Source organism: Pipra filicauda, unplaced genomic scaffold, assembly GCF_003945595.2.
Source record: "Pipra filicauda isolate LSUMZ 115617 unplaced genomic scaffold, ASM394559v2 scaffold70_size2993248_pilon, whole genome shotgun sequence".
Taxonomy (NCBI): Eukaryota; Metazoa; Chordata; class Aves; order Passeriformes; family Pipridae; genus Pipra; species Pipra filicauda.
The window spans coordinates 2,465,096-2,488,438 of NW_024104876.1; the positions used below are offsets into that span (position 1 = coordinate 2,465,096).

General features: G+C 40.8%; 1 protein-coding gene across 5 annotated transcripts in view; it reads right to left on the reverse strand.

The window, feature by feature from the left end:
• Nucleotides 1-23,343, reverse strand: part of MEF2A (myocyte enhancer factor 2A) — an 80,485-nt gene that overhangs the window by 25,906 nt on the left and 31,236 nt on the right. For all 5 annotated transcript variants that reach the window (XM_027714742.2, XM_027714744.2, XM_027714739.2 and 2 more), the window contains exons 2-3: nucleotides 20,916-21,114; nucleotides 16,358-16,561 (exon numbers count right to left, since the gene is read on the reverse strand). In XM_027714742.2, coding sequence (XP_027570543.1) covers nucleotides 16,358-16,561; nucleotides 20,916-20,969 — 258 coding nt within the window. In that variant the 5' untranslated portion in view covers nucleotides 20,970-21,114. The remainder of the gene's footprint in view (nucleotides 1-16,357; nucleotides 16,562-20,915; nucleotides 21,115-23,343) is intronic.

Sequence of the window (23,343 nt, forward strand, 5' to 3'; positions counted from 1 at the left end):
CACCAACATCCCCTGGAAAAAAAAAAAAAAAGCAAACTTGTCTACAATCCAGGCATCAGAGAAAGGATGTGAAGCTACAGGTCTGGTGACCAAAGTGTAAGAGATAATTGTATTTCTTGGTTTTCTTTTCCATCTATTACACAATCAGAAATCTTTCTCTGCAAGTTCTCGTTTATAACAAAACAAGATTTAAAATATTACCTGTGGAAAAATCTTTTTTAAAAGCCTCAAAAGGAAAGCAGTGTAAATTTTATACAGACACACATTATCAGTACATAAGGCAGCAGTAGGACTATACAGGCATGAAGGAGTTGTGTGTTTCCTTTTTGTGAGAAATTATTTATATTCCATGAATTTTACACTAAAAACCCTAAAGATCTTAGAAATCTGCAAGTTGATATTTCCAGCACCCTAAAGAAATTCCACGTTTTCCTATAAAAGCAGTTTCCATAACGCACTGAAATTCTGATTTCTAAAGCAAAATGTTTTAGTTTATACTATTCACCAGCATTTTTTCTTACTGTCTAACGATTTTTTAGTACAATAAAAAGTGCATAAGACTTTACTATTTATAGATATGCAAAACAGTGCTTATTTCTCCTGCAGTTTTCAAGCAGGAATCGAGAATCCAATTCGCCTCCTGAAATTCTTTAATATCACAGTTCACCAGAAGCTGTAATTCCTTCTCAAGTTTCTTGGCTCGCTCGGCGAATCCCACACAGTATCTGGAACTCCCACAAAAATGTAATCACTAAATCAGCATATGGGGGAAAACAGGTGTGGGTTCCTCCAGCACCTGTCACGGCCCCGATCCCGATCCCGCTGCCCCGACCAATCAGCTGGACACGGGAATGGACTTGGCCATACAAGGCTCGGCCTCTCAAGGTCGGAGCCTGTTCTCCCTCTCTCCCAGCCCTTCCTAACAAGTCAGCCTGCCAGGCTGCTACACTTCGGTATCAGCAGGGAAAATGTTAACACTGTATAATCTGGATTACACTTAACCCCTGCAGCCCACGGCAGTCTGGAAATAGAATCCAAATGTCTTTACCCGGGACACGATTACCGGCTGGATTCAGACGCCACAAAGGTCTTGCGAGAACTCCACGCACTGTTACTTCTCCTCCTCTGATAAACACCTCAAAGCAATTTAAACCTTGCAGCCCAGGAGTTTCATTAGAGCTCCTTTCCATAGTCTAAAGCAATACAGTGAAAGCTTTTAGGTGTAATGATGGCAATTCGTCCCCCCGGATCTGCCCGAAAATTACGCTCCACGTGGAACAAAAAGGAAGAGATTTAAATACAAAAACACCTCCTTCCTCTTGGCCACTGCACGTTTTTTATTGTCGCTAACAATGGGGTTAACTCTGCTTTGACTCATGAGGAAGGAAAATGCCTCAGTATCTCCCGTTTCAGGCTCTGGAAAGCGTCACTCCAGCTGGGGTTCCTGTCATTGTGGAGGGATTTAAGCCAGGCTTGGCGTTACAGATAATCAGGCCGGGTCTGATCGCCAAAGCTCTGTCTCCTTATCACCAAAACACCAAGTGCCACTTTGAGGACCTGACCATAAAAAGCCTGCGAAGTTTATCAGCGCCCAGTAACACAATAGTAAAACATTCCAGCTGCGGAGCCGGGAATGCTGGAATCTGTTCACACGGGCAGGCGAGGCGGACGCGAGCCAGCCCAGCGCGGGTTCTCACCGATAACAGGCCCTGCTCCAGGGAAAACAAGGAGGGACACGCTGCTGGGAATCGCTCTGCTGGGACCCAGGAAAGCCATCAACAAGGGCTGACCCCGCCCTCCAGATTCTCCTGTGCTAAAAATCTGTTATTTCTCCAAATAATGTAAATCAGTCACCTCTCTGAGCTATTCCCAAGATATTATTGTGGGGACTGAAATTTTACTGACTCTGAGAAATAAAATGCCAGTTGGTGAGACCAAATAATTTGTGTAACGTGAAGAGAGTTTTATTTCTCTGCTGTGATACATGAGCTTGTTTAGAATAGAACCAAGAGTTTTTACAGTTGAGGCTACTAAATATAGGGCATAATTTTCTTACAACAGCAAGAGGGGGAAAGAACATTAAATTCCAAGTTTTGCTATTGGATGCTCACTGCAGTTACCTTCTGGTGTGAAGCCTTGTTTTCCAGATCATCTAAGGGAATGTGCAGCCCTTTCAGTTAATCTCTATTACTTTCCACTTCCTCTAAGACTTAGCCCAAATTACTGGAAATCGTTCCAACGTGTTTGCCAATGCACTGCATTGTGCCCTAGTAACTGAGATTGTGCAGCTTTGATCTCAGACTGCACTAACTACACTGAGGAGAGAAAAGGACTGGTTTCAGTCAGAAAACAATTTAAAGCATTTACGAAGAACCAAGGCAAGTGTGAAACCTTTTTTATAAAAGAATGAAGCAAATACAACAATACAGTTCTGTGATGAAGTTCTAGACAGGTGTGGTCATCCTGATACTGCAGAACGACCCTGAAGCTTTAACTGCTTTTGTTCCACTGTGTAAAACTGAATTATGTGAATATTATAACTACTGGATAATATTTATTTATTTTTATTTGAATGGCAGAGCTTAGAAAACAGTGTATGAGAAAGGCTAGACTGGCTATGATGGGTTTAAACATTGCAGTCAAGCACATGGTAATATTTTCCTGAACTTCCCCACACATATGGAAAGCACTTTTTAATTGCACTGCATTTTGCTAATTCAAGGAAAGAAGCATGCCAGAATCATGAACAGAAGAAGAGTTTCTTGCAAAACAACAACAGAAAGGAATAATTGGCTTCTCTCTACAATTCAACATAAATTTTACTGAAACCAATAATACAGATATCAACGAGTGTAAAAATACAATAAAGCCATTTATTGCTTGATCCATGAGGAAGCAAAGATGATACTCAACCATCAGAGTGTGATTAGCATAAGCTTCCTTCCACAGTATCCAACAGAGACACTGGAAATGCAGGAGCCTTGAGCCTGCTGAGCCTCCACAGTGTGAGATCAAGTCATCACCTCCCCGGGCTTGTTCCAGCCCCACAGGATCACGGGGGATCCAGACACGGGCACGGGCAGCTCTGGGAACCAGGAACTCTGAACCAACACACAGGGGTGGATCACTGCTGCCAGAGATGAAGGAGAACCCCCAGCTGTGCTCCCATCCCAGCTCCTGGTTTGGATCCCAGGGACACGCTGCTCGTGATTCACAGAGCGCAGTCGGCGTGTTCTGGGCTCCGAGACCCACTGAGGGGGAGCTTTCTGGTCCTGGGGATTGGGCTCCTCACCAGCTCTGGCAGAACTGCAGAGAATCTGACTATGCTCATTGTCACATCAGGAAACAATATTTTTCTGCCTTAAAGCAAGAATGTGGGGTGACCTCATGTGCAAAAAAGTGTCGGGTCACTCAAAACATTGAGTGTTGGGTTTCTTGTAATATTACACAAAAAGGAAATGGTTGCTGCTGTCAGAGCTACCATGGATCATGTTAACAGCTCTATTTTTGCACTCACTATTGGAGCTGGCCAAACAGGATTTTTGCTGGTGTTTCATCCCAAATTATCAGGAAAACCATGTCCAAAATTTGACTAAGATTGAAATGAGAAGTGATTTCCCTTGGAAAAGGCAAACCTTTCACTTAAATCCTGTAGCTGGTTCTGCTCCTGCTCCTGCAGTCGGAGCACAGAAAAGCTGTGAAGCAGCATAAATTTGGAGTAAACCCTTTTTAAATACTGTAATTTTTAAAAGTGTAAGTATTCCTCGGGCCTAAAGTAATGGAAAGGTCCTACCAGGTACTGCCAAATATTACTGCTGCTCCAGGAGGCAGCTGCACCATGGCTATCAGAAGGATAAACAATTACAGTTTCCTGATGCTCTAGTGGAGAGTATTTCTTTCTTCACTAAAATGACAGAAAATTCTCCTTGGTCATTCTTTATTTAACTTATTTTTTTACTGGGTTTGGATCCAGCTGTAGCAGGAGTAAGTGGTTTTCCAAGGTGTGGGCTGAGCACCACAGAACCAGGGGAGGCAGAAGGAATGGCCTGTCCTCTCTGGCAGCAGCCACCTCTGATAAAGCACATCCCACATTTCAAGCCACACCTTTTTTTCTGAGATATTCACCAAATGAAGGACAAACACAGCAGTCACAGCAGCACCAGATTTCACTCTCAATACCTGAAACATGAGAGACAGAAAACAGGGCATATTCCTTTCCTGCAGCTCAGCTCCCTGCCCACAGCAGAGACATTCAGCAGGCAAGAACCACATGTATCAATCACTTCACATACAGCAAAAACTCATGCTGAAACCACGACAACTGTTTCATTATTTGCTTCCTGATACATATTATTGCCAAGAAGCTGAGCCCAAAACCAAGCTGGGTTTTTCTTCTTTTGTAAGACAAAATATTCCCTTTTCATCAGCCTGAACAATACCCCAGTGTCTCATCCTGTAGATGTAGGCATGTCTCCCCTATTATATATAAAACATATTCAAGTATTTGAGGAGTATTCTTAGTCACCAAAGGCTATTTTTAGTTTTTAAACTTCCTGCAGGTCAGTTTGGCTTCAGAAGCCTCGTTCTTTTCTGGTTCTTTTCTCTAAAGTAACAACATGGCTCTACAAAGCTGGAGCTTGACCCTGCAGTGCTGGGCACACGGATTTACCACTGCCTAAAATCAAAAGCAGGAGCGAATCCCAAGCACAGCACAAACATCCAAAGAGAACAGCCAGAGAAAAACCAGATAAATCAACTCAGTCACAACGTTCTGTGTTTGAAGCTCAACATTTGTTTCTGTAAGTTGACACTCCTTTTTTCACGCTCAGAAGTAGTGGATTGTTCTAGGTAATGTTTACAAACTTGATACACTTTCCTCAGCTCCACTAATATTCTCAACTCCAATCACTGAAGCATCTGCAGATTTCCTTATGGAGGTGTTTTCCTGTCCTCAGAGTTGGGAGGCTACTTAAGTTTAGCCCTGGTACTGCTCCTTTCAGGATCCCTGACACGTTTTCAGTCCCATTTTGCCACGTTATCAGTTCGGATTTCACGTTCTAATTATAGCCCCAAACCCGGGCAGCCCAGCCCAGCCCAGGCAAGGAGTGGTGCCCGGCTTTCAAAACTTCCCTGAAACGCAGGGGAGGCCAAATTAGATTATGACAGACATTTCCATGAGCTAAGCAACTTGGAGAGCTTAACTTCTTAAAGAACAAGGTCTCCCCAGCCTTCCTGGCAGCTCCCCAACCACAGCAGTGCTTGCTACAGAAAATCTGAACAATTGACATACTCTGCTTTCAGCTTACTTAAATGACATTTTCCACACTTGTGCTCAATTAGCAGTGATATTTAAAAGGTAAATGATGGATATTATGCAAAAATATCTGGATATCAAAAATTCTGAGTGCAGTACTTAAGGTTTGCTACATTTATTATACTTTTGGGTAAATATTATAGATTGTTAGGGAAAACAGGAGGTTTGGGATTAATTACTTATTCCAGGGTTTTCCAAAGGAAAAAAAACTATAAACCTGCCTTTACACTAGGCCATAAAATACAAAGAGCCCTCTTAGCAATGCTCTATGTTCAGTTTTAGGCAAAGGTATTCAGCATTTACAGATGAAAAATGTTCATGATTTGAAATTTTATCAGTGTCCCTGTTCTAAACCACTCCAAGAAAAGACACCGTCTTGTTTCAAATGTTGGAGCCCTTCCAGCATCTGGCAAATTTTAACATGTATCCCTGGCCTGCCAAACATGAGAGGGAGCTGTCAAATTCCTCCCAGATATGATAAAGATGGCACTCAGGATTCAAACTCCCATTTATATAAAATAACACATACACAAGGTTTTTCAGACATGCTATGGCACAAATTCTAGCCCGGAGCATCTTTGCTGTGAAGCGTTATTTTAACCAGATAATCCACCAGCAATTACTACACAATTAGAATTTTATGGGCTATAAAACCCATTCTTCTTTTCACCCCTAGAATATTGCACAGTGCCCTGGACTAGGAGGGATGGGAAGGGCAGCTGTGCTCGGATTTGGGATTTCGGAGAAGCATTATCTGTGAACTGGGGACCTTCTAAAGCTGACCCACAAACAGGCTTTTGCTCGGTCCTAAATGAACTCCTTGAGGCTTAAAATGATTAGTAATCCATTAGCACTGATAATACTGTTGCCACAGTGACAGCTAAGTCAGGCTCTCAAAGTCCAATATCTGATGCATTTGCCTGTTTCACTTTCTATATGACCCGGGAGATTATTAAATTTTATATCACTGAGGAGGTTTTCATTTTACCTGGTACCATAAACTAGATTTTCCCATTAGCAAATACTAAACTGCCAGTTTAAATTGATCTTTTTTCAATCTTTTTATTAAAAATCAAGGGCAGGATATACTGATATTCACCTTAAGGAAGCAGAAACCATTCCTCAGTGTATAAATTAAATATATTTTGTGGTCCTTTCAGGGAACGCAACAGACAAAATTAATGGTAAAACGGAGCAAAACACAGAACGTTCAAAGAGATATTTTGTGGTACATAAATTTTTTTTTCAGTCCTTATCCAAGTGATAACATATATATACATACACATCCTCCAATAAATAGATCTTCATGTGCCTGCAATGGTTAAATCCCAAAGCAGCAGCAGCAGTAGCCGACTGAAGGCCTCCTTTCAGCACCAGTGCACTGCAGATAAGCCATATGGAACATGAAAAGTTTCCAAGTGCAGCAATCCATCTGCATAATATCCTTCATAATCTTTTAGAAGTTCTTTAGGAAAAAATATTATCTCCTACTCATAGCTTGCCAAGGGGGGGAGGAAAAAAAAATCTAAACTCCAATTACAATTCTGTGATATAAAAAGAACGGGGTTCTTTTGGTCCACCTGCCTATGCAGGGCTGTAATTGCAAATATTTCTTGTCCTGAATTGTTCTTTACAGCTTTAAAATTGGAAAGGATAACAGAAACTATGTCAAAGTCTTGGTGCTCAAGATAACTGAGTGTTATCAAAATATTACAACACAAATAAGCAACTATTCCCAGAGAAATGTTCAGTGGATTTTAAGGATTTATACTATTGTTAAAATACTATTCACATGTAAGAATATGGGAAGTGGCTACACTGTCTACCAGAACAAGCTTCAATTACTGCTAATATTGTATAGATCTGCCATCTTGTTTCACAAAAAAACACCCCAAAAAAGAGCAAGTTGAACAAGACAACTGAAAGCAGGTACCTGGAAACCCCAGCTGAGATCAGGATGTACAGCAAGAAATAAGGAAAGAGGGTACAACAGATACAGCTCTACTTTTACTGAATTAAAATAATTAGAACATAGGACTTGGAGACACAAAGAGTGTCACAATTTCTGTTTTGAATACTGAACTTCTCAGCTGTGTGTCAAACACACTTCATATTTTTTCCCTTGCACAACCTTCACTTGGAGCGAATTATTCAAAAGCCAAAGCACCTCTTTGAAGGGTGTCCTGACTTAACAGAAGGGGTGGGAAATCAAAGGTGGGACCTTGAGACAGAGAGAAAAGGCTGCACAGGAATCAGTGAAATATGAGTAAGCTTTATGATGTGTAACTCATGTCAACATTGGACAAAGAACTGCTCTGGCATGATGGATTATTTGTCTTTTTACTGCAGTCAGCAAGTACTGGATTGTAAGTTATTTGCAGGAAAGAGCAGGGCTTTAAATGGCAACGTTAAAGGTTCTAGAAGAGCTTTCAGTCGGACAATGTGTAACAGGTTTTTTGATCTTAAGTCTTCACCACATTCCCCAAAAATTTCAGAGTTCTTAATTTAAAATGTTATTCACTTCGTCCTGAAGTTCTCTGATAAATATTTCCAGTAAAACATAATTTTAGTTAAGAGTCAATTTGACTAACTTGACTAGCACTCCACAGTCTACACTATAAATTACAGATGTGTGAGTTCCAACATGAATATCACATGACAGGACATTAATAAGGTGCAATAACTTTCCCTACTAAGTCACAAAACGACCTGCATGTGTGTTGGTTTAGAGGTATTATGAAGACCAAGAATGACACGATATGAAGTGATATATGTTATGATATGGGAGATTCAAAGGTCTGTACCACAAGAACCACCACCATAAATATTTTCTTGATTCAGCTGCAGGTTACTCTGCAAAACATCCCAGGTGAAAGTATCAACAGGAAATGTGTCCTGCAGTGTTTGCCTGCAGTAAAACCCTGGCAATGAACAAACCACACACTCCCTGAGCAGAAGCACCATCAGTTTAAGGCCCAAACATTAATTGAAAGCAAAGGATTAAGAACTTCAAGAGGAACAGAGCCTGTAAAGATGCCGAGGTCCAAAAGGCAGCTGGAGATGACACTGTCCCTCCTTCTGACAGTGATGAACAGACTGAGGAAGCAGCAGCACCTCTGCTGTCCCTTCTGCAGGGTGGTTAATCCCTGGCAGAAGACACTCCCTAACCCACGAGGCTTGGAAGTGGAAAGCTGGGATTACATCAACTCTGCACTGAAATCAAGCCTCTCACGAGAAAGAACAGTCCTTTATGTCACTGTGGTTGCAGGAGGTGCTTTGTTCTGGGTCTATTCTTTCCAGGCACAGCTTGTGTAAAGTCACTCACTCTTCATTAACAGATGCCTTGGTCTTTGCTTGGGAATTGCACAGTAAAAATACACTTTTCTGTCAATGCAGGATTTCAAAAGCACCAAATCCTGCAGCAACACAAGGGCTGCAGAACACACGAGACCAGCACAGCTGGAAGAACTTGTTCATACAATAATTCTGTCTTTGTGTGGCTGCCTGCATGAACTCCAGCACTAACAAGCTCTGAGCTGTTACAGATTTTCTTGGAGTCAATTTTCAATCCTGCTTAACACAACGTCTGCAGAGCAGCTAAATCCAGCCCTGAATCTCGGACACGTGTTCCCTGAGCAGTGGGTGTGAGAACCGGACTCTGTGTCTGCCCTCATTTCACAAATAAAAACATTCTCCAAACACGGGGTAGAATCACTTGGGAAAACATCACTTGCACAGCTGGGAAGTAAATAGAGGATTTCATAACAGAGGAGAATCACTGCCTGTTGTAGGGCAGATTCTGCAGAGTTTTTGGGAGACAGGTACCATTTAGAGGCCCTCTGCTAGTGTTTCACGTGGATTTGGGATTCTGGTCCTGCCACCAGCACAGCCACCTGATTCCACCTGCTTCCATAGGCTGTCACCCATCACCTCAGGGATTAGTTCATTAAAAATGAGACCACCACAGCTCCCAGCTGTACAATAACCTCACTGGTGTCATGTCACAGGACAGGGAGCAACCTGGACTGCACAAAATTCCTGGTGGTAAAACACCAGCCAAGTATAATCATTATTAGCAACAGAAACTTCTATAAAAAGCTGCTTTCTAGACAAACGTCAGGTGTCTGTGTGCTTTAAGCAGTGACTAAATCTGGAATTCATCAAAATTCAGAATAACAGCAGAGTATGGTAAATTCAAAGCACCAGCACTGTTATAAGAGGTAGAAAAAATGTTGTATTCTTAACCCTAAAACACTAAATTTAATCACTGGTTTAGATTCATGGGAAGTGCAGCTTTAGAGTATTTGCAGGTAAGACAAAGAGGTTTCAACAAAAAAAAAAAACAAAAAAAAAAAAAACTCAAAAAAAACCCCAAAAAAACCACAACAAAAAACTCAAAGTCCATCCTACTTCTGGCAATTCTTTACATATCAGCAATGAAGGAATGCAAAATGACATTTACTAGGAACAAAAACTTTTTTCTACCACTGTCAGCTCGCTTAAAGTCACCAACAATCTGTCATTTCAAAATAAATAAATAAAAAGGCACGTCAACATTAGTCACCAGTATGTCCAAGGCAATTTCAGCACAGGCAAAGAATTAAAAGAATATTTTAAAGCAGAACAATTACTTTGGGGATTAAGTGCTGAATGTAATCTCCCAAATTTAAAAGGAGGGGCAGAAATAAGATGTAGACACCATTAGGAGTGGTAACTGTTCTGTTCAGCACAAAATACACAGGTCTCTTTGGTCACTATATTCAAAACACATACTTTGCTACCTTGACAACAGTTTAATTTTTCAAGAGAGGTGTTTCTTCCTAACCCAGGAGTGAGAACTAAAACCCCAAGGCATAACCTGTTTATAAGTCAGGTTTATAGTAAACACTTCTACTAGAAAAAAAATAGATTCAAACCTCTATACACAGATATATAAAAATGTGTGTGTGTGTGTATACATATATATATGAGCTTTTGATGACTCATATTCCAGACCACTTCAGTTTTCAAGTATTTTCTCTCTTTTTAAGGTAAGCTCAAAGAGATTTTAGTCCTTAACCATCCATAAATCCTCCTCAATCACCTCCTTAAAATGTCTCAGAGGCATTTGTGTGCCATCTCAAGTTATTTGAAATGTTATATGCAGTATAATTACATTTACATAATCATTTAGCAAATCAAGCCCAATAATGCCTACACTTTCTCAGCATCATGAGCAGATTACCAAGTCCTTTCCTTACTTCACCGAGAACACTTTTAAGCTTCCTCCTTCTTTTAACTGTGTAACAGTTATTCCCACAGTGACTGGAGACCAAATCAAATGGTTTGAACAACACAAACACATAATATTCCTACTAACACATGTCCTTCTATCAGCCCAAAAGCTTTTTGCTTTTTTTCTTTCTTTACTCTCCTTAAGTCTTGCCCACTTCTGGCAGTTCTCCATCCAACAAATAGGAAGGAATGCAAAACAATGTCCATGGATCAGCACTGCCAACCTTCCTACAATCTCCAGTGTGTGTTTGACCATCAGCATTCCTGGTCCCACCTCACAGCACCATCTCAGTTCTATAAAACTGTGTGGATATTTCACATAAATTTGGAGGTTTTAGTCACCCACATTCAGCATTAGTTTTCATTTTCAACCAAAGCTGGTAGTAGGGCATTCCCTTCCCTTTTAAAATAGAGTTAAAAGCTTTCCATGTAATTGTCTTTTGAAACATTTCAAAGAAACAAGTATTTTTGAAGAATTCCACCCAATTTCCCCATCATATTTTTTAGCTCTGAATAGCAAAATATGGAAGCCCAACTTGCTTGCCAAATCCACATCTAGATGAGATACACCAGGGACCCATCAAGGAAGGAAAATCAATTAACTGAAGGTCTTTCTCATCTAATCCACATATATATTTAGATACAACTCCCAGATCTTCAATTTCATAGGAAGCCCACCCAAATTTAAACAAAAAGAAGCAATGAACCATTTCATATTCCACCAAAACAAACTCCACTGTGTGACACACCAATAACAGCTCAAAATACACATATTGGTTATTCCCAGCCTGGAAAAGCAGCAACGCTGGGAGGAGGTGGCGAAAGCTGGATTAAAAAAAAACAAAACCCAGAGAGTTTTTGGTTTATAAACACAGTGTTTCAACACCAACTTTTGTGTTTATGCTCCCCACACTGTCACACTTGTCTCCTGGCATATGCTCCATCTGGCTGGGGAGATGCATCTGCTCCCTCCTGCTGCGGGCTCTCCACGTGCAGCTGAGCTCGCCCCGCTCACCGCCAGCCCACCCCTGACACGACATGGCTGGGCCTGAGGGACACCGATGGCTCCTGGAACAGCTCCTGGTTAAGAGTTTGTGACAAGGCAGAGGTGAAAATGCCCTTTTTTGTATTCTAATCCAGCACCTGTTACCTGCTCTCTGCCTGAACCGTGGCACCACCACCCTCACACCGAGCCATCACCAATGTTCCTGCCCATTACAGTCATTGTAAGATATTTAACACAAGCACCCAAATCACTTGCTGTCCTGAGTATGTTTGCAATAATTACATGATACAGTTTAGGAGAGGTTTCTTTAATAGTTTTAGTTCCAGTTTTTACTCCAGATCACTGCCTGTTTCAAGGACAGCTGTCAAGAATTGGGGTATAAGCTCAGCCTGATTCAGCACATTACACCACACTGCAAACAGCATCAAAGTGCAGAGCACAGAGGAGGCTCATTAACTGACACCCACCCGGAATTCTCCTGGGCACAGATGCCAACTGGAAAAGTAGGTCACATTTTAGACAGGCTCCTAAAAATCCACTCACTGCAGGCTGATGAGGTGAGGTGATGGAACCAGCACAGCCCATCCAGGCCACACCGAGGGGAAACGAACCCTGTTCTGCTGGAACACTCAGGGAACATCAAACCATGGAAAAGAGAGAAAAGGCTGAGCTGAACAGGCAAGAAGAGTCATCTTCAGGCCTTGGCTCCCAGGAAAAGGGAGGCTGGAAGAGAGGGAATGACTGAACAACTGCTGCTGTCTCAGAGTCTCATGAAGGGTGGAAGGAGCCAAAATGGAAGTGGTACCTTGTACAGAAGCTGTAATAACCTTAACACACCCTGCACTAAAGAAAGTGTCTGTTCATCTCCCAGTTTTCCTTTGGATTTAAAAATTATGAACACTCAAGATCTCAATTGTCTTCAATACATTAAAACATTTTGTTGACCATATGGATACAGAATCCTGATAAAACCTGAAACTATTCCCATTTTGCTCTGCAAAAGTACTACTTTCTTCAGGAAAAATAATTACTTGTCAAGAATAATCTGTTACAGGAAAAAAAAAAAATCCATGAATATTAAAGCACCAAAATGCTTTAACACCTACAGCAAGTCCTTCAAATCACAGGCAGTTCTTCAGTGCAACAACCTGCAACTGTGCCAAGGTGGGTTTGTAAAGCTAAATACATGATGCTGGTATTTCAGGAATTCAAAGCACACACTGAGTGAAAAATCTCAGGTTTTTTTCCATATCCCTACAGGATCCATCTAACCTGTGCAAAAGCACTGCCCTGGATGCAAATAACTACGAAAAAATAACATGAATGAAACCTTACAAGAGACCAAAAACTCTCTCACCTGATGTGAGAAGTATCATTTTCTCCAAGAGCAAGAAACATCAAATAATTTTTTTGAATGGTAATTTATATTTCTGAAACCACAGAAAAGGATTATTTTGGAATTTTAACAGAAGATACCTTTTTTTTTTGCTTTCACGAGGCTTAAAGAAAACACTACATTCATCAGCCCTGGAGTAAATGCCTTTTACTAAAAGGGCAGGAGATGAGCAATCCTAACAACAGTCCTCACCAGTATCAGCTGTGCTCACCTCCCATATTCCAGAGGGATGCAGAAACTAATCTAATAAACCCATCAGACCAATTGTGCCTGATCCTGACAAGCAAGGAAGTATTTCTGCAGAGACATGTGGATGTTCTGAAGATTTGAGGTGTTTCAAGCAATCCTGTTTACCCTGTTCATGTGGGTTTTTTCAACACTGTAAAACAGATTCAAACGGAAAAAAATAAAATAAAATCAAGGATCACAGAGGTTGAGATCCAGCTCAAAATGCCACACAAATTCCAGGCCATCTGTCACAGGATCTTCTGCCTTAATGTAGCAAATGACAGGGAATGGTGTATTCCCAAGTATTCTACTGACATCAGAAAATTAAGCTTACATTAAAACTAAATTCTAATTTGCAATTCCAGCTATTCAGAAGCCTGATTCTGCCTAAAAACCACGTTCCTTACACCCATATCAGTTATTAGGTACCAGGTAGCTACGAAAGGGAAAAAATTGTAATGAAAAAACCCATGACATGAGAGAGGTAAGGAAATGAGGTTGGGTCAGGCTGGAGGGGGTTTGGAGCATCCTGGTCTAATGGAAGGTGTCCCTGCCCATGGCAGGGGGTTGGAAAGAGAGGAACTTTAAGCCCCTTCCAACTCAAACCAGTCTGTGGTTCTATAATAAACCAACATTTTATTGATGGGTAAAGTGCTTAGAAATTGAGTGGGGGAAAAGGAGGACAAGGAAACACTAACAGAAATTAAAAATGAGACCAATAAATACACATAAAAAGGACAAAAAAGTTAGAAAGTAATAGATCTAGGACAGCAACAGAGCATTCACATCTACAATAACATGTACAGTGAAAGACATAAGGGCATGTATCAAAAAAAAATCATAGTATTCATTTAAGATGCCAGTGCTCTCCCTCCTACTATGTTTTCCCAAACATTCCAGCAGCGACAGAAGACACCAAGCTCTGGGCATATAAAAGCAATTCCTCTGCCAAAGCTGAGCAGGAGACAACTCTGAGGGGAAGTTGTCTCAGCGATTTCACTTAATCATCTACAACATTGCACTGAAAATAAGGAACAGCACATTTGTTTCTTCCCTTCCACGGTTTCTGGGCTGCCTGGAATTAGCTTTCCTTCAAACCCAGAAAATCCCACCCTCCTCATGCACACCAGTTCCAGGGGGAGCCCCCATCCCAATAAATGCCATTTGTCATGTCCAAGGAGGAAAGTGAATTACTAAACTCTTAATTAATATCTAGACATCAGCTGTAGCTCCTTATAATTATTTATTCCAGCTTGCTTTAGTAAGGATTTGACAGATTTCAGGCTTTTTTTTTAGTAATTTTCATTTGTTAAAGCAGAATTTCTACACAAGTACAATAAAGAGAAGCCATTTTACACTGTCCTTCCAGCACGTTTCCAAAATGCTGGGGATGTAACTCAGCCTCTATCACACTCCAAGCACCCACCAATCCAGAAAGAAAAAAAAAAACCCAAAATATTTCACAGCCAGACTAAAGAGCACACAGGGCTAAGCTGAAGAGACAGGAAGATGCACTCCTGAATTACACTATGTTTGAAAAATGGGAATGAAATCCCAAATGCCACACTAGTGTAATACAGAAAATCCACAGAGGAAAATTAGAAAGAATCTGCAGATGAGTCCTTGCATGTCCCCCCCGAGCACATCTGCACTGCTGCACTGACTGCCCTTCTCATGGAGCTGCCAGGGGTCAAGCACTTGACACTGGGAGAAAAGTCCCTCCAACAAAAAGAACCCAAAAAAATACAGGCAGCCTCTGTGCAGAATTACTTTGAAAGAGTCCTTAGTCCTCGTGGTGTGGAGAAGCACTTTTACCACAAGTCACAACACAAAGAGGTCTTGGATGCAGAACAAGACTCAGCCTGACTTGCAGCCCTGTCTCAAGCTCACATCTGTCACAATCAAAAGCTCATCCTGAAATAATCAGGTTTCCCCCTCCTCTGCAGTGGCCATCCCTTATTTATGCTAATCCAGTAACTCAGTAATAAGCCTTCAACTCTTTCCAGCTTGTATTATCCCTCTCTTAGAACTCAGTGCTGAAGACAGAAGTTGGGGAGGGTTTTTTTCTGGTCATAAAAGACAACTGACAAATCAGCAGAGAATCTTCTCAGAGAGAAATAAAGCATTTGTGTGGATCTCAGTTTTGTCAATCTAATTCTTGCCTGAAGACTCATTTACAAGATCAGCAAGTATCATATCCCTGTGCTCTGATCCCTTGGCAATAGGCTCCTCAGCTATACAAGGCTAATCATTATTCCAAAATCATTCCTAAAAAGCAAGGCATTTGTTCAGAAGACAACTTCAGAATTTAAATGAAACCCTGAAGTCAGCCACCTGTTTTGGTCTATTTACAGGACTGCTGGAGACACAACTGATCTGAAATGCAGTTACAGTACATCAAGGCTCCAATTGCCAAGAAAATCCTTGAATTCCACTGCACCTAATATAGAAATTATGTACTGAAAAGAGTTTCTATTTAAAGCACAAGCATTATAAAAGTAGTTGAAACCAATACCTTTGAGTAAATATATTCATGCTATTCTATTACTGCAGAAACTGCAGTCACTGCTGCTGGTTTAACTCACATAAAGAGTGACTGGACACATTTCGTTTGTTCCATAGATTCTCTTTTTTGGTTTGGTTTTTCTTGGCTGAACAGGCTGTGGGTGATCTGATCTGTGTGCAAGATTTGACTGGTAAAGTCACTACTACCTGAGAAGAGAAAAGGGGCCAACCCTAATTGTCCGTTGGGCAGAGAGAACAGAGAGGACACTCTTTTGACCTTATTCTCCATCCAATTGATCTTTTTTCCCCAGTTAAAACCTTGAACAGTTCTCCTCCTCCCACCCCCAGAGGAACAACCATCTTTCACACCTCTATTTCCACTGCCAAATGTGATTGAAACCAAACACGTTTCCCAGAAACTGGCAGGGGGCAGAGGGCAGATGGGAAAACAACATGGCTGGAAAGACAACTTATTGCCTCAGAGAAACCAGGCTAAAAGCAGCAGTTTACATCTTATGACAAGGTATTTAAATAACTGGAGAACATCTGGTTAAAATATCCTAAAAATCCTCTCCATTGCTCTACATTGGAGGAACTAAGGAGATAAGAGTGACGGGTCTGTTCAAATTGTTACCTCAACGATGTCTGAGTTGGTTCTGCTTTCGTGGGGCTCGTTGTATTCTGTGTATTTTAGTAGCACTTTGTCCATGTCAGTGCTGGCATATTGAAAGAGTTTGTTAGAGCTGTTAAAAATGATGAGTGCTATTTCACAGTCACACAGTACACTCAGCTCATAGGCCTTCTTCATTAATCCAAACTTCCTCTTGGTAAAGGTGACCTGGGGAAGAGAGAAGAACCATTTGTTTATTGTGTAAAACCACGTGACAAGGGTTTGAAGGATGGTCATCAAGGAATACTGAGCCTACACTACTTATTCCTACTGTCATGTGCACAAGCTTAGCAGAAGATCTGACTGCAACATCTGGTGTCACTTTTAGGGCCCAGTGATCTGTATTGGACTAAGCTAAACAATTACACACCCCTAATTTTTCCACTGGTGAACAACCACCAAGGAGAGTTAAATTTGGTAGGATTCTCTACCTGCATTTCCTGCTGTTCAACAAATTTCTGAGTATCACAGAATTTTCTTCTGTGGTACTTGCAACCTTAAGTCTAATAAAATTGAGGAAAACAGCACCAGCAATGGAAGTAACACTGTCACCATGAAATATGATTTTTAATTATGCTAAGCTAAGAAATATTCTTATTTTGCTGCTATTAAATTATCTAATCAGATTCACTTATATTTTTGACTTATTTTCTGCCACCTGCAAACATCACAAAACAATTGTTCTGTCCTGCTAGAACTGCTGGGGGGAAATAAATCCATTACAGACCATCACAGAGGAGCATTTGCCCATCAGGGAAGGAGGAAACAGTTATAAAAGTTATCACTGATTATGGAAAAAAGGTTTAAAAAATTATTCCCTTCACAAGACACCAGTTAAGGCTATAAAAGTATCAAGGCATGTGACACCCCCTTGTTACAGCCCAGAGCATGAGTGACCCACACACCCCACATTTCACAGACAATACTCAATGTGCTTTTGCAAGACAGGAATGAAGTAAGACACAAGGAACAATCAAACCTGTTTTTTGGGTTCCTATGGTTTATGTTAATTACTTAGGTGTACACCAAGAAAATTCTGTCCATACACACCTCAAGGCTTTTTTTTTTTTCCCCTGAGGTGATTATCTCATGCACGTTACTGTTTTAATATTATCAATAACACGAAATATAAACTCTTCTTCCCACCACACCAACAGTCTGAGGGTTGCACAGGTACAGCTGTTCTTCTTCTGACACCTAAAGGTTATTACCTGAGTATGAGCAGGTGTAGAGAGGTGCTACTGTTCAGTGTTTGTCAGGAAAAAGGCACCAAGAATGAGATGTGTGTGTGCTGTACCAACTTCAGAAGTCACTGGACCGAAGGTTCACTTCCACTGTACAATCCCAGACAAGGGCTCTTCATTTCCTGCCTGAAACTGTATCTCTCTCACCTCCTGAAGGGCTGCTTTACTTGTGACATTCTCAGCTGGCATCAACTTCTCACACTGTGTGTGGACCAACCCCACCACCACAGCACCCCAAGCCTTTACTTGAACGCTCGCGGATTATTTTAAATTCCATTTTCATTTCAGAACTCAAAAAAAGTGAAGTTAGTTCTGCAAATTTTTTTTCCTTGCCATTTAGGATCACACCAAAAGCAAAAATATGTCTCTTTATTGCAGGTCAATGAATTTCTCAGCACTATTTTAATATTCCTTAGCAAAAAAAATGGGTGAGGAGGAGACAGCAAAGACAGCAAGATCGAGCTCCTTTGCTATCTAATTTACTGTACTGGATTCTCTTCAGCTTAATGAAGATAAATGTCCTACAGCTCATTCAAGCAGATAAGGCTGCTTAATTAATAATACAATGACAGTCTCCTGACAAATTGTAATCCCCTGGAGTAATGGTCTATATATTCTGTTTTGAGCTCACATACAGTCCCTCAGAAAGAAGATGCTTCTGACAAAACAGTAGTTTTCCTTCCCACATAAATTACATCAACTTACTCTGCAGGCAAAGCTCTGTCTCCTTCTACTTATATATTCCAGCAAAAACCCCTAAACATCGTAATAAACACCCGAACAGGACACCACATGCAGGTCCAGGAGTGACTCCTCACCAGCTCCATGTGCCTCAGAAAACCTGACAGGACACACCTGAACAAACTCTAAATTCCCTCCTTATCTGGGTCAATGAAAAAAATCTCACAGTAAATATCTTATAAATGCCCAGAGCATCGGGGTGTTTTATTATCTTAAAACTTCATATAGTGGTTACCAAAACCATGGGACACCTGTGGGGTTAAAGATCATCAATACCTCCACACATAAAAATAAGATTCCACTAAAAAAAACTATTTAATCTCCTTAAAAACTTTTAAAAACAAGATGCAGTATGTTTGCATTTCTGAGTTTCCACATTAAAAAAAATAAGGCAAACCTAACTCCATTTTTAAGTTACAGCTTAAAACCTCTTCCTAGTCATTAAAAAGCCCAAAAAGATGTTGGCCAAAAACCAGCCAGAAACAAAACTTAGAATTTAATCTGCATATTTTGCTTCAGTCACAGCAATGGTACAAGTGGGCTAAAATTTGATACAAATACATTGATTCTCTTCCTCTCCATTGTTTCAATCTGAACAATGAGATGGAGATTCAAAAACCAAAAAAAATCCCCCTGAAAGAAAGAAAAAACACCTCAACAAAGTCAGGGTAGAATATAATGACATTTCTATTTCGAGCTGAACAAAACCAAGGTTGTGCAACTCACACCAAAAAACTTAAAAAAAGAGATGAGAGGGATCAGTTTCCACCTCTTCCGTGTCCCTCAAATTTTAGAGCAAGATTCAAAAAGCACTGAAGTTATTAATTCATCTCCCTTTACTACGTGTACTTAAGACATTTATCTACATCAAACACACAGTTACTGGGTGATTAAAGCTGTTCAAACACAATACTTGGCTCTCCCCCAAACTCCAATAATACTTTTCTTGCTATATTTAGACTTCTCAGAGTTTACATTGCTTTAAAGTGATACAGGGAGGAAAACAATCCTGATTTCACAAACAAAACAAAGGGCTCTGAGCTGATGTGTCAGCAGTGAGAGAGTCCCATGGAATTCTGACACTGCCCCAACACAAGTTGGTGCTCAGAAGTTAAAAAAGCAAATCAAATACCAGGAAGGGGTACACCACTACATAAGTCCATGTTTTCCATGGATCCTGAATTCTGGGCCCTTTGGCCACCAAAAATAACACAGTAAAACTGCAGAAGGTTTAGGGATAAGTTGAAAGAGGTGTGGAACAAACTCTGTATTAAAACAACTAAGGAAGAAAGGCCTGAAAACCTCATTTTAAGAGAAAATAAGCAAAGGTGGGAGAGTTCACAGAACAACAGGAACATGGACAGACTATACAGGGAGTCACTGCTGCCTCTTCCACACGAGAGTGTGGAATAACTGAGGAACTGGCAGCACCAAGACAAAGGATAATGAAAAGGTGTTTTTTGAAGCAACAGGTAACAGACCTGTAGGCAATTCTGGACAAAAGGTGTCAATGCTGCAACGTTTAAGGGCTCAGAGGAGAACTGACCAAGTTCCCTGGCGGGGGGGGCAGGGAAAACAAACACAAAAAAAATCCATTAATGGTTACTAAATATACGGAAACCACATCCAGCTCAGGAAATCCCTGAGCTAAGAATAGTTGGGAGCTGGAAGAGGATTAGAGTGTGTAACGTGTGCACCTCCAGCCCACACGGATTTGCCTGGGACTGTCACAGGACAAGAGACACCTTCGGCCTGGGCTACCAGGACTGTCCTAAGGATCACATTCCTAGGATAACTTTCCTTGAAAATGGCAGCTTCCAGATATCCCTCTGTGTACTTCAATTTAAAACTGAAATGTATTTGGCATCTCATGTAGTAATGTAGAATTAAGAGGAAACACTGCTGCTGGAGTCATGAACCTTTGGGACTTGCCAAGCCCTCTGTTAGGGCAAGAGCAGCTTTCCCCAAAACACTCCCTTTGGAGCACTCTTCCCTTCTGACTGACCATTTTTGAAGACTGTTGCAGCAAACAGCTCTTACAAGAAATAGAAATCAATGCTTTTAAAAAGAATCATGGTAACACAATTCAGGACTGCATCACTGCCCCAGCAATGTCAAACTCCTCTGCCCAAGGGCTGCAGCAAATCCCTTCACCAGATCCTTCCAGAATTCCTCATCCTTTCTCTGTCTTCAGCAGAAAGAGTTCCCAGTAGCAATTAGATCAAGTGAGGTGACTGTTTCCACACACTCTTCCAGCCTACTGGAAGAACAGCCCAGGGTACCACTTCAACAGGAAGAGCAGTTTTACAGTCAATATGATTTAAAGTAGTAATTGATATTACTTATAAAGAACAATTTTCCCTCAAACAGCACCATTGAGACATTTCCTATTTATATCTGGCAATGGTATCTACAGAGAGATGAAGAGAAAGCTCAGCTTTAGAACAATGAATTAAGAAGAAGAGAATGTATTCCAACTTTCCACTAATTTTTAGGATTCCTGATGAACTTGTTCATGCAGATTGCTTGTTCCTCACCTGTCTGTTCCGTTCATCCATTATTCTCGTGATCTGTATTTTCTTCCTCCCCATTTTTGGCCTCCTCTGTCTTTTGCTTTGCAAGCCAGAAATGTACTAATCCAAGGAATGTCCCTCTCCAGTATTCTAACACATGATACAGTTTTCTTTTACTCTGTCTTCAGCTTGAGAAACGGTTCCTATTTCTTCTTATAAGCACCTAAAAAAAAGAATAGAAAAAATTAATTGATAAATTAATAAGGGGGAAGCACCATTAAAAACCTGTAGGGTCATAAAACATGGGCATCATAGAATTTCAGTGATAAATCAAGTATTTTCATTAGTAGAATATTATACCACAGACTTTGCTGCCATTAAACAAACTCCAACTGGTTGGCAGCTTTCTACCTACAAACTACAGACTTAAAATGACCAATAATTCCATACACTTCCAATTGGATGCCTTAAAAATATAGTTGTCACAGGGGTGATGCTCATCACTCTAAGCTTTAGGCCTTGATTGAGGTTTCAAACATTTACCCACCAAGCTTTGGTAAATTCCATTTAATAATTCAGGAAACTAGAAACACTTTGTGTTTCCTGTTTCTCTTGTAAAATTATCATAAAGATAATGAAACAAAGCCATGAGAACACCAAATTTCTGTTCCTAAAACTAAATTACATCTCGTTTTGTGCAACAATATTCAGGGTTTCATTGGGAAGCAAGAGGGAGAAGGAAACAGGGAATTTCTTTACTGAAAAGAGACCACAGAAAACAGCTTTGCAACAAAACTATTTCATGGCTACCAAGACACCACTGAAGAATTAAGACTTTGACACAGTTCCTCTCTCTACAATAAGCTGTAAATTACAACCTGCCAACACCCAGGACCAGTCCAGCACCCCTTCCTTTTTATGCTGTTTACAAAGATAAGGGCACATGCAGCTGGAAAAGCCAGTGTGCCATCAGACTGGAACAGTTAACAAACTTCAAACGCATGGTCAGTGGAAAAAAAATTGCTAAGCCATATTCCAAACACACTGCTTGAACTGCAGGGCAACATCAGCTGAAGAAAACTGAACAACAATTTAAAATAAATCACCTCTAGAACATAAAAACACGAAATAGTTGCAGCTTATTTATCTTATTGCCACCTAACGCTCACGAAAAGGGGTAAATGCTGGTATTAGCTGATAACCTTTCTAACATTCCAACCCAAAACACCTTTTCTTCAGGAAAAATGTCTTCCAGGGTGCTGCTGAGAAAGAATTAACAGCTAAAGAAGAGCTGATGAACCGACCTCTACACAACCAAGAGCACACAGGAAATATTTCACAGGGAAAGCAGTAGCTGGCAAATAGATTTATACCGGTTTTGTTTAAAAGAAAACAAAACCACCACACACAAAAAATATCCACTGCACTTCAAGCTTCAATTCCCTAAGACATTCGGCTCAAGTCAGCTGCCACACTTGCTTGAAGACAAAAGAATTCTCAGCCCATGCTACGATCACACATTAAATTTAGCTCTGCAAAATTCTGGCTGTTGCCTCCCCTGAACACACCTCATCAAAGGGTGGCTCTAACCAGCCCTTAAAATGTGTTTTCTCCTTCGTGCAGGGCTTCATTTTTCAAACCTACCATGTATTCCTGAAACAGTTCTCTGAATACAGAACTGCCAGATTCCTTTGCTTTTTAAAAGCCCCCATCATCCCAACACAGTAATATCAACCACCCAGGACACCAGAGATCCATCTGGTCCAGCATTTGATCCCTGGCTACCAGCAAACATCATGGGATAGTAAAGGAAGAACACAGGAGCAGAGTAATAATACACATATCACTTCAAAGCAATATTTATAAACCACATTCTCCACATATTAAGTGATTTTTGTATCAGGAAGTTCTGGAGTCATTCTGCCTTCTGCAATACATTCAAAAACAAGTCTATGCAGTGAATAAAATAAGGAACTCGGGAGAACAGGGAGAGAGGAAGATAAATATGATGAGAGATTATGCAATATATATACCCAGGGATATAAAATAAGAGATGCACAAATGGTTGGTATGAGCTAATGGAAGCAACAGTAGCAGAGAAACATTATTATCTGCTCTATGTTCCATTACAAACAGGAAAACTGGCAGTAATTTCCATCAACACTTTGTTATAGTTTTGGGGTGTCATTTGAGTATGTTCTATTAGGCATAAATGTATGAACCTGTTTCCCATTTATGACAGTCCACTTTCCCTCTCCTCTCACATCTTCTTTCCTCAGCCTTCAACGCTTTCCTCACTCAGAAATTCCCAATTCCTACTTGCACGTCTGTCCAGCCCAGGGCCAGCTCTGCTCCCTCTCCCACAGGTTGCCATGGACACCAGAAACCTGGAAATGCATTTGCCAAAGGAGGGGCAGCATCCCTGTCACTCTGCAGTCACACACAAGGTGAT